Source organism: Nipponia nippon, unplaced genomic scaffold (assembly GCF_047370975.1).
Source record: "Nipponia nippon isolate SJK-2023a ecotype South Korea unplaced genomic scaffold, ASM4737097v1 scaffold_1, whole genome shotgun sequence".
NCBI classification, from domain to species: Eukaryota; Metazoa; Chordata; class Aves; order Pelecaniformes; family Threskiornithidae; genus Nipponia; species Nipponia nippon.
This window is the reverse complement of record NW_028262290.1, coordinates 46,355,848-46,368,173: the sequence shown is the minus strand read 5'-3', so window position 1 is coordinate 46,368,173 and position 12,326 is coordinate 46,355,848. Positions and strand designations below refer to the sequence as shown.

Sequence of the window (12,326 nt, the reverse complement as noted above, 5' to 3'; positions counted from 1 at the left end):
AAGCCTTCTGGGAAAGAAAAAGAACCAGGGAGTGAGCTAACCATTAATCAGAGCAGAAGGCTGGATCTTCACTGGGCTCCCTGGCCCTCTCCAGCCTTGCACTGTGGAGGTATCCAAGAATAAAATTTTGGAATGGCTACAATGAAGAGAAGAATATAAAGCATGTCCACACAACCTTCAGAGCCAGGAGAGAAAGCAAGTTGCAAGAAATGTAGTTGCATTAACTGCCGGGAGATAGTTATTTTAACTCAAGCTGGTCCTTATGCTAACAGACTATTCCTTTTCTGGACTTCCATTACCTTATTCCAGGTAACACCGAACTGTGCCATACAGTCATATCCATTCAGAGATACAGCGTAAAACTGTTGTGAATTGTTTACATTTGAATTGCTGGCAGCAAAATGACTCCATAGGTTTTAATTTCATATTTGTAGCAACAAATTTGCAACACTTCACACTCCTGCCCAGACATCAGCATGAATTTTAATTTTTCATTAACTTCATGAATCAGCACAGGATTTATCTCCTCCATTGTATACGCTGGAAGAGTGAAGCACAGGTGGGCTGTGATTCACCCTAAGAGTATATAGCAAAGGATACAGCCACCATATTGTTAGAAGTGTCATATTTATATACATAATTCAAGTATAAGCAATACCAGTTTATTGAAATAAAGTCTGCCCCTATTAGCTCAACTTTATACTTGAGTTCACTTTTACAAAAGGAAATAAAGAAGCCTATTAAAAATGTAAAGGCTGAAAAGCTTCTTTCCCAGAGAAACTGATGTGTGAAACAGCTATATATCAGATATTAATCACGGTTTAGGTTGCAGTATTTTGAATATATGGTTCTGTGATCCCTCTAATATTTCATGTGAAGTTAGATGCCTGTTATGGAAGAATATACTAGCTGTTCCCACAAGGAAAAGATGAGAACCATCTAACGATGACGTAAAGACTTAGATGAAGAACACAAATACTGTGATAACTGCCCTTTTCCTGCAAGCAAACTCAACCAGCTCAGGCACCAGTATGGAAGATATGGCCTCAAGCTGCGCCAGGGGAAGTTTAGGTTGGATATTAGGAAATACTTCTTCACCGAAAGGGTAGTCAGGCATTGGAACAGGCTGCCCAGGGAAGTGATTGAGTCTCCATCCCCGGAGGTATTTAAAAGAAGGGTAGACGTGGGGCTCGAGGACATGGTTGAGTGGAGGACTTGGCAGTGCTAGGTTAACGGTTGGACTCGATGATCTTAAGGGTCTTTTCCAACCTTAATGATTCTATGATTCTGTGAAGAGCCCCAGCTGTACGTATGTGCTGACGTTCTAACAACTCAATGGTCCTGCAGGCTTGGGGAACCCCCTCTTAGGTCAAGTGTTCATTGTATTTGTGTTACCCATGCAAAAAAAAATCTCTATCTATCAGTGAACAATACCTGGCAAAAGAGCAAATGATGGAAAAGGGTGAGAACATGTAAAGAAGTTACTACAAGATAACCAAGTGTCTGCTTCGCAATGCACCACAGCAGATGTACCTGTGCACGTCACCACCTCGTGATGAGTATTTGATGAACTGAGGTAACCTCTGCCTAAATGTAAAAGGATAAGGTACTTCATATATTCTGTGGGGGAAGCATCAAAATGAGAGCAGCTGAAATGCAGTAAGTTCCCCCCACACCTTATTCCACATAAATTATCTTGTTCCCTCACTCTAAACCTGGTTCAAAGTGTTACCAAACTTTTAAAGTGTTGTCAAAATTTTAAATGAGCTTTGAACCTGTAGTCATTTACATCTGTTCAAAATGAATGAAAAGGGGAGGGGGGGAAACAAATCATTTTCTCCTCCTCCTAAATTAACTTTTCATGAAGATAGTAGAAGACAGCCTAAACCAGCTGAGAATCAATCCATCAAATTCAAATAGGCAAAATTATGGTATTTAAACAAGTGATCTATTGAAAATAATAACTCTGCAGCATGGTTTTCCACAACCTTTGCACGATGATATATTTCCACAATGCCACCTGGACCGATCACTTCTCCAGCATGCATAAACGCAAGTTTGTCGTCATTTGGCCTATACTTAATACACAGGAACCTCCATCTCGGATGGAAAATTTTGAGGGATCTGCTGATAGAAAAGCTTTAAAAAAATTGATGTTCCACAGCTTACCTTTGAAATAAAAGAAAAAAAGATTTAAGCAAGTGATGAGGTTTTATTGTCTACCGTGTATGACCCAGCTATCCCTCCCAGGGCCAGCGCAGCACGGGTGGCCCCTTCCTGGGCAGAGGCTCCCGGGTGCTGAGGGCAGCAGCCGGGTCCCAGCCCTGGTCCCTGGGAGCTTTTGGCTGAGCCTCTGCTGGTGGGACAGGATGGGCTGCCAGGCCCTGCCCTGCTGCCCCCGCTGCCCCCAGCCATCACGGCACCCTGACAGCTACCAATACCTTCCTGCGGCTTCTTTTATCACATCGCCTCTCTGATTATGCAATTTCACAATACCTCTCTCTTGCAGCTGACGGGACAGGAGATAGGAGGAATGAGGATGGATTGGGCGAGGAATATTCGTTTTTGCATTAGACGAGTTTTTTGTGGTTTTGAAGGCTGCAAGATGATCTTCCCAATCCAGGGCATGAACCAGTCACTATTTAAGAGAGCTCGGTGGGAACTCTCGCTTCTGGGCAAGTTGAACTTTCGACATGCAACATGAACTTTCCTTCTGTGGTATCTTACACTTCTGGAACCACATAAAAATTAAAGAAAATATGAAATACTGACACAGTTGGTAACAATTTTCCATCCACCTTTCAGATTCCTAGAATATATTAAACATGTGGGCTTTAATTCTACTTTATATACATTTTTACAGATTTGTAGATGTTATGGGACACAGTCTTGGTTTTTAACAAAAGCTTCACAAAGGGAAAGAAGAGAAGTACACTATAAACCAACAACAGAGCTATACAACATTGTGGGTGCCAAATGAATTCCAAATGTTCAGCAGTTTAAAAGTGCTGATGTATTCCCAAAACACAGTCCTGCTATTTCTAATAATAAAATTACCTTATGTTATATCATCATTTAGTTAATTATTCATAAATAATGGCTTGGATTTAGTATCTCCTATTGTTTAAATGGTTTGGACTACCCTGCCTTTTTCCCCCATCCATATATATATATTTTTTTTTATTAGGTCACCAATACCTAAGTCCAGGGGTCATAAGCCTCTAAGACATCTAGGGCTGAAGCATATAATGTACAAGTAGAAACTAAAGAAGAAGGTTTGTAATTTAGCCTGGAAAAGAGTAGGTGGTGGTAGGCATGTAATTGCATCCTCAGATGCAAATGCTTGTCTCTTTGGGGGTCTGAGGTTGTGGACTCTTATTACCCAACGGTTGCGCTGTCAGTACTAGGGCTGGATGCAGCTGCACTGCGAGGGAAGAGGCTGCCCGAGATGGGCTCCTGAGCGGTTGTCTCCCTCCTGACTTTGCCCCCTTCAGTTCCATTAGTCTGTGCATACCTACAGCTAGGAAACAGGGTTAAATTTTCCTTCCATCTTAAACTATTCCTAGTAAAATACTCGAAACCCAATAGGATGGTTTGGACAACTCAACAATTCTGGTTGGTATTACTAAGTCATCAGGAAGTTGTTATTATGTAAACTGCTGTCCTGGGGATGCTTCTTTGTAAATGTCAGGAATCCTGACACACGCATTGGGCCACACGCCACATCCTGTCACTGAACGGAGGTTTTGTATGAACCCGTGTCCGTGAGGTCACGGGGCACATGGAGTTGTGGGTCAGGACAGGCTGCTCTTAAGGAGCCATGCCTGCTAATGGCACATCCCCTTGGTTGCAGAGCAGTGTCGTCCCTCAAGATCACAGAATCATGGGTTAGGATCACAGGATAATTCAGGTCAGAAGGGACCTCAGCAGGTCTCTAGTCCTACCTCCTTCTCAAAGTAGGCTCAGCCAGGAGCTCAGACCAGGTGCTTGGTGCTTTATCCAGCTGGGTCTTGAAAAGCTCCAAGGATGGGGACTGCACAACCTCCCTGGGCAACCTGTGCCACTGCCTCACTGTGCTCCCGAGGAAAATTTTCTCCTTACATCCAGCGTGAAGTTGTCTTGTCGCAGCTTGTGCCTGTTGTCTGTTGTCTTCCCACCGCACACCGTTATAAAGAGCCTGTCTTCATCTTCTCAAGGACTTCCCCATAGGTACTGAGGGGCTGCTGCTAGGTGCCCTGAAGCTGTCTCATCTCCAGGCCAAACAAGCCCCAGTCCCTCAGCATCTCCTCACAGGACAAGTGCTCTAGCCCCAACTACTCTGGTGGCCTCCGCTGAACTTGCTCCAGTTTGTTGATGTCTTTCTTGTACTGGGGACCCAAAACTGGACACAATATTCTACATGTGGCCTAGTAAAGGAGGAAAATTACTTCGCCCTTACTTAATGGGCCGTGCTACTGTTAATACAACCCAGGATGCTGTTAACCTTTGCTGCCAGGGCACGCTGAGGGCTCCTGTCCAGCTCCCTGCCTGCCACAATCCCGTTTGCCAGGAGTCAGGGACTGATGGATCGCAGATCTGCAGAGCAGCTATGCTTGAAATGTGGGATCTATGACAGACATCAGAGACACACTACAATTGAGAGAGAAGTGCATTTTGGGGCAAAAAGTCATAACATGCTGGCCCCAAGAGTTAGGTTCTTGCTCTCTGTGTGAGACTAGATAGATCTAATTCTTTACTGACAGGACTGTAAGCACCCAGACCAGGGAGAGGCGGAGACGGGATAACATTGGAAGTCAGCAACCATTTTTGAATCAACAATAGTTATATTAAAGCTGCTGACTAACTTGTTTTCAGGAAAAGGCTCTGTTTAATGGGACACCTCCAAACACTTAACCGTGAAACCAAAATGATGGAAAAGAACACAGAAACACGATTAAATATTGGGCAAGGGATAATAGAAGGCTGATGCCCATTTGTTGCTCTAAAGGAACAAAGCTAGAGGCTGGCCCAGATTGGCAAGAGTACAAACCCTGCTAAGAAGCAAGACCTGCACACTCTCAAGGAACTGCACAAAAAGATCCTTAACCATCCCTATTCAAAGATGCTCTAGCATGGCGAGGAAGTTGATTTCTATGTATTTTTTGTGTAGATTTGTCTTCTACCATTGGTAAAGAAAAAGACAGTAAGATTCTGTGCCACATGTCTGTGTGTGTGTGTACAAACGTGTGTTTTCAGAGGCGCCAGCAGCCCTTTCAAGATCAAACAGTAGACCGAATTCCCACACAGCTGGAGCTCTGCCAGAGTGCGTACCAAAATCTCTGGGGAACCCAAAGAAACTGCTCTAGGCCCAAAAGGGCAGACCGATTAAAAGTGGGTTGCAGTTTTCATGAGGGATGCTAAACGGGTTCTGTACCACATAGACTAAACAGTTGCATGATCTAGTATCCCGACGTGCAAAGAGGAGATATTTCACAGAAAGATGCAAAACCCCAATTCTTCCCTTTACAAAACAACCCTTACAAGAATGGTTCCCCTAGATTTATAACAAATAATCCACATCCAAATCACAGATACATCTTTGCAATTAGTCTTCTATTAAAACACAGATGAATAAAAAATAAATACATGTGAGTACATAAACGTGTATATATGCAGACCCTACACACAGAAATCCAATAAGCATTTCAGAACACTAACACCTTTTGATAAAGCAAAAAAATGAAATTATGTGGTTGGTATTTCCACTTTTATGAGACTCAACAAGGCATACAACTCTTTATATCCAGTGTACTTGTCCCAAAAGTGATCTAATGAACCTTTGTAAATTCATGGGCGTAACATGGCACTCAAAAACATGCACAATTACACCATCATTGGGCAAAAAGTCCCGCGGCAAGTAATATCAAATGCAGCGTCTCTGTGATGTGATTTCGTTATGTTGTTGGCTCATTAGCATTAGCATATGATATGTAGAAGGAAAATAATGATTACAGAGCTCTTGAAATGCTACATTATGTCAGCTACCATTAGAACAGATGAGGAATAAGAAATGGTGTGCACACGAAGACGGGCTTTCAGAATCATGTAATTCAGTTGGCCCACGACTCTTCTACACATGAATACAGTGACAGAAAATGTAAGAGTAATGAATGACTTGGTTTATTTCACATATTATTCAACAACTTTTAATTACACCTCCAGTCTTCCAATCCATCAAAGTAATATGAAGAACACTGCAAGATTTTATTTGTATAACAGCGGGCTGTTGACTCACCAGTTTTATGGAAGGTGGAAAATGTTAGTTTTCACTGCCTGAAATATTCAAGGGCTTTATTAAACTGAGGTCATTTGCAAAAACTAACTACAGCAGATAAAAATGATTATAACTGTTTTTAAATAATATTTGGAATTAAAATTTAGGAAAAAAAATAAAAATACCATCGGTAAAAACACTGTATAGTAAACACTGTACTCAACATACATCAAATTGTCCATGCACAATCATGAACGGTATTAACTGTCTCCTAAGAAGTTCCAGATAAATACGCAAATGAAAGTCTCCTGTCCTAAATTTTCAAAATCATGTAAAATCCTTGTGCTACCAGAGTCGAAAGCAAAACTCCTGTTCAATCAATGTGAGCAAAACCTGTTATGTTTCTAAATCTCATAGTTACACAGGTAGCCTTGGAAATGCATAAAGACTTAACAGAAATCCAGTCTGGTATTTTTCCACACTGGACCTGTCCTGAACTTCCAGAAGGTAATCCTCTAGATTATACTCAACACACTTTGATCTTTTGGTATGAGTCAGTATGAGAGAAACAATCAAGCCTTGAAACGTGATCATCATATGTCTGATCTTGTTTCTCTAACCTACCAAAGTGAGGGCTGGGATGTAACTTGAGAGGTCTTCTAGTCCAGCGTGTCCACCTGATGCAGGATCATGTTTAGGAGATTGAGGAAGCAGATCAAGTTACCATGAGGTAACGAGGCACTGGCTTCCGAATCCTTGCGATAAACGACCATGTCAGCAGAATAAAAAGGAACACATTATTCAAAACTTTGCTAAAAAAGGTGTAAGCAACTGGTCATTAACACTCAGCACTAGGTTTTTAGATCTTCCCTGAGAGAAATCGTATCATTTCTTAAGACTGATAAAACAACTGCACAATTCCCCCTAGTACCTGTTCCAGTGCTTAAATACCCTTATCGACACAAGACTGACATAGCATCCACCTTAAATTTCTCTTCGTGCAGCCAAAACTTACATATTGTCTTTCTTTAAATTGGCATGCATGAAAACTAACTGGCTGTTATGCTCTTACTCCCACAGTACTCAGACTGTTCCTGACAGTTCATCTTTTCTAAGCCTCTTAACATTCCTAATGCCACCCTGTGGATCCTAAACTGTGTGCCAAAGTAAGCAGGACACGTTATTCCAGCTGATACCTGATCAGTACATCAGCTACAGCAGTACGTGTAACCCCTTTGACATATCTATGACACCTCACACGTAACAGCTTTTTTCTCTTTATTATAACAGCTACAACATTACTAACACACTGATCCCCAGGTATCTTTTCTGCAGTCTGTTGTCTCTTATTTTACATTTGAAATGTTGATTTTCTTTCCCCTAAGCATTGTACCTTGTTTACTGAATTTCTTCATATTGATTTCTGGCCATTATATCCCTTTTTCAAGAACATTTTAAATCATAAGCCTATTTTTCAAAGTGCTTTAGTATCACATGAAAATTTTACAGGAGTAATCTCCCTTCTGTTAATTAATGAAAGTATTGAACAGCAACAGAGCTGGGACAGAGAGACAGCTCTGTAGGTAGGATCCCATTTGATAGAACCTCCTACTTCGACAGAGAACTAAAAATTACTCTTTAGAGTAATGTGTTTCCATTTTACACTGATTTCATCTTACTTACCTCTATCTACTCTACTTATGAGAATGTGGGACAGTATCAGAAGTCTCACTGAAATGAAACCACATATACATCATTTACTGCCCCCCCTCCTCTGCACAGGGAGTTACCCTGTAAGAAATGGCTTAGAGGACAGAAACAGTGTGGACATACCAAGATGAAAATGTCGGACCTTAGACCTTAATTTTTAATGGTGTCTCTGATTTTTTACACCATATTTTCCAATGCCTATTCTTTGAGTCAAGCCTCTATAGTTTGTCCTTAGATGTCTTTTATTCTGAAAGAGGATAAGGTGTCAAAGTTTCCTGGCTTGGAAAACCTCAGCGCATAGGTGCTGTAGAAAAGCCGATTCAAGGAAGACTTGCAAGGGAAATCCTAAGATCGCAGTGATGAGAAGAGGCAATGGCAACAGGAGCTCATCATTAACATTATCGTATTCTGATGAGAAGAGGAGGATAAGAGTAAAGAACCAAATTCTGTTTTTATTTGTACTCATCACCTGGCTGTCTCAGAACTGCTTGTTTCCAACAGAAACCCAAACGGGCAGAAAAAGGCAGCTGTGTAATTCTGTGGGTGTTCCTCTAGAATTGCAAAATGCTGATAACAAGAATATAAAAGTCAGAATGACATGACCTGAGTGCTACAGTTGCAATTGGTTGTAGCATTTTGGCTGTGTCACTCCAGATCCTAGGGAACAGCACAAAATCCAAGTACCAGCTTATTCTGCTCTATAGTTGCAGCAAATCACCCGAGCACACAACTGTCCTGAAATCAGTACCTGCCCATCTGCCCCGCAGCCAAGAAGGCGGCAGAATTATCACAGCAGCAATACCCAGGGTTGTGTCTGAACTGTCTCATCGACACATCTCCGCCTGTTCTCTGTGCGCTTTTAAGCGGAAAAAGGAAAACCATCTCTGAATCTCCATTAACATGCAGAACAAATGGGAATGCATTTGTAAAGTGAAATAGCTAGCCCTAAGGACATGATGTCCATGCTATAAGGATTTCAGAAGGTCTTACACTGAACCGGGTCCAGTATGATACCACAGACTGAATGTACTGGATGTACTTGTGTGTTCCTAGTACATCTGGTTTAGGTTCATTCAAAGGGAATGCATTTTGTGTGCTCTGGGGTCACTCTGTGATGTAAACCAAAGCTTGGTAATTGGGGAAAACTTGCTTCAAAAGCATAACGTACACGGACCTGACGATGTTAAAGGGTTCTGAAGTCTTTGCATTCGTCAGGTCTGCCATCCCCTTTGCAAAGAACTGCGGTGGTTTTGTTGCCAAGGCCCTCCTCCAACTGCGAACAGGAGACAGACAGTGGCTGAGACATACAATTGCGGCATTCATGGCAGAGAAATGAGTTCAGCTGTGTGAAAATTTTGAAAATTGAACAGTATTTTTTTCAGGCCAAATTTACCATTACGAAACAGAGTTGATAACACAAATTACTCTTTTAAGCTGCGTTATGATCAGCCCCTGGATCAGCTCAGCAGATAAATTGTGCAAAGCGCAGAGCGTATTAAGCCACTGATACCAGTGCAAATATAACGCTGCAATGTGATGCACAATGGAGAGATGGGTGCCTCTACCTAGTCTCCTAGCCACGCTTCAGGTCTGGAAGCAATACATTATTTTAGCTTAATATTGAACGTGTGCTAATAAATCCTTCCACAGATTACCTAGCTTTTCACAAGGCCAACCCGTGTCCCCCTCCACTATACTCTAGAGCTGGGCCCACCAGCAAACACAGAGATAGCCAGGTGGATGTAAAAAGAGGTAACTCGTGTCTGCTTGGCACAGTAGTCCGAGTTTAGCGCCAGTCCTGTTGACCTGGCAGCACAGGCGGCAGCAATCTCCTCAGCGGGGCTGGGAAGCTGGAGGAGCAGGATGAGGTGAGGCCCTGGGCTGAAGGGGAGAACGGAAGGGATGGCAGCCAGAGGGCAATAAGAGGTTGAAGAGCACGCCTCAGGCCTGGGAGGTGGTGAGAACAAAGCTGTGGTTGTGGTAGCAGCCCCGGGCATGGGAAGGTGAGGTAAGAAGGCGGGGAGGAGATCGTGGCAGTGATTAGTGTCTCCTTGCCGCACTCCTTTTGCATTTTTGGAGGACTTCAACACATAGTGAGCAACACTTCAGGAATGGGCAGACCTGCCATCACCTGCCACGTCCTCCTGCAACCTGCAGCACCAGGAAGATGGTGCAGATACCCCACGCAGCTGTATTTCTCTGGGTGTAACCTGTGTCACTTGGATTTATTCATTTATTTCCAGGATCTCCCAGTCCCGAGTCACCTCAGATAACAGAGAGCTGACTATTTGTTTTCACCTGCCTAAAACCTGTACTTACCATAGTTTTCCAGAACATAGTTGAACAGATACTTCTCAAGTGCGTTGGCTGATTCCTAGAGTTAAAAAACCTACCTAACATATTTTCTGGCCTTTGCAATGCTCCCAAGGAACCAAATTAATTTCAATATACTCAACTGAAATGTTTTGATATGCGATTCTGTCGTTTGGTAATCATTTGCCCTGTAATTCATAAGCAGTACACAATGATTACAAGTTTTAAAAAAATCCTATTTTGATTCTTCCCCATCTGCATTTTTTTGCAGCTACTTTCATTGAAGTGATAAAGAAGAATGTAATACAAGTGTTCCTCGTATTTGTAGTACAAACTCAAATATTTTAGGAAAGTTACTTAAATAACAGTGTCTGTTTATGCTAAAAATAGCTTTTTATTTTTCCTCTGGTGATCTCAGTCAAGACTGTAGCTCCACTGTTCAAGCACAGGCCTGTGCAACTTATGCCCAGCAGCCAGATGCAGCCTGCAGCGTGTTATATCCCACTCACGCTGGAGACACACAAACAGGTTGGTACATCTGAACAACCTGCTGTGCCTAACAAGTTCCTGGTGAGTGACCTGGAGAAGGCTCTTGAAACCACAGTTACTCCACCATCACGCACCCTGCAGCGGGCAGGCAGAAGTCCTGGCCCAGGGAAGGGTTGGTAGGAGCTGGGAGAAGCTCAGCACCCCGGCTGGAGGCCAGGCTGGGAGGGCCCGTGGTAAGAGCAAGAAGGCAAGAAGCACGGGGAGCGCGGGGCAGGGGCGGCTTTGGGAAACCGAACATAAAATAAAAGGTTGGGTGCTGTGCTGGTGGAAGCTGGCGTGTACCCCACGCTTGTAAGGGGGAGCGGGGTGAGGGTGTGTGAACGGGGTGGCACGGCTCAGCTCAGACACCTGCACCTCAACTAAAGCAAATTTGGATAATCCCCTGCAACGCACCTGCAATGTTCTGGGAACAAAACCCAGGTATCTCAAATCTCTGCAACGCAGCGTTGGTAAATTAAAATATCTAATGATCCACCCATTCATTTGAATTCTGCAAGCCTGTTATTTGCAAACATGAGGTTTAGTTCACATTATTTAAAGTAAGCTTTTTTTCCTGGCTTTCTTATTTATGTTTCAAAGCCAAAGCATTCCTGCGTACGAAGAATTTGCACAGAGCCAGACAAGCACCGTCGGCGCCCACTCTCTTACAGAAATACTGACTTACACCCAGCCTACGTTTCTTTAAAACGTGCAGGGCTTTTAAAGATGTCGCTACTCACTTAAAACCCAGTTAACTTTCTTTCCACCGAGACCTGCCACTTCGTAAACACCCCGTTCCCATCCTCGTACTCGCTCGATTTGAGCCGGACCCCGGCCAGGTAAAGGACCCCCTGCCTGCGGCTGCACGCTGACCGAGCGGGCACAGGTAGAACCACGCAACATCCCGAGCTGGACGGGACCCACAAGCACCATCGAGTCCGCCTCCCGTCCCTGCACAGGACAACCCCAAAAACCACGCCGTATGTCTGAGGCAGGAGCCCGGCGGACCCTCCAGCGGCGGAGGGACGGCGGAGGGACGGCCGGGGCCGCGGGCAGAGCAGAGCCGGGCGCTCAGCGGCGGCAGCGCGGCGCGGAACAGCGCCCGGAGCGCCCGCACGCCAAAGCGGGAGAAGCAGCCGCGGCGGGGGCCGCCCGCCCCGGGCCTGGCCGTTACCTTGTACCGGCGGAAGCCGTCCAGCTGCCGGCCGCTGACATACCGCCACCGCCACATCGCCCCGCCGTGCTCCGCGCCGCGTCGCGCCGCGCCGCGCCGCAGGGAGGGCGGGAGGCAGGCGGCGGCGGGGCCGGGGGCGGGCGGAGGGCGGCTCCCCGGCCGCGCCCCTCGGGCCGGGGCCTGCCCGCCGCTGCCGGGGCCCGCGGGGGCTCTCCCTCCCCTCCCTCCCCTCCCGGGGCGGCGGGGGTGCCCCGCGGGGCTGGGTGCGCGGCGCCGGCGGTGGCCTCCCCCCCGGGCGGCTGCCGGCCGCCCACGCCGGCGGGCCCAGGCGTTCCCCCGCGCTCCGCC

General features: G+C 45.1%; 1 protein-coding gene across 3 annotated transcripts in view; it reads right to left on the bottom strand.

The window, feature by feature from the left end:
- The window catches only part of LOC104019770 (ethanolaminephosphotransferase 1), a 60,016-nt gene extending 47,924 nt beyond the window's left edge, over nucleotides 1-12,092 (bottom strand). Inside the window, exon 1 of one of the 3 annotated variants that reach the window (XM_087753793.1) lies at nucleotides 11,979-12,092. In XM_087753793.1, coding sequence (XP_087609919.1) covers nucleotides 11,979-12,035 — 57 coding nt within the window. In that variant the 5' untranslated portion in view covers nucleotides 12,036-12,092. Of the gene's footprint in view, nucleotides 1-6,877; nucleotides 6,926-11,978 lie in introns of those variants that run through there. The other 2 variants (XM_087753818.1, XM_087753807.1) reach the window with 2 other exon arrangements.
- Nucleotides 12,093-12,326: the final 234 nt, after the last annotated feature.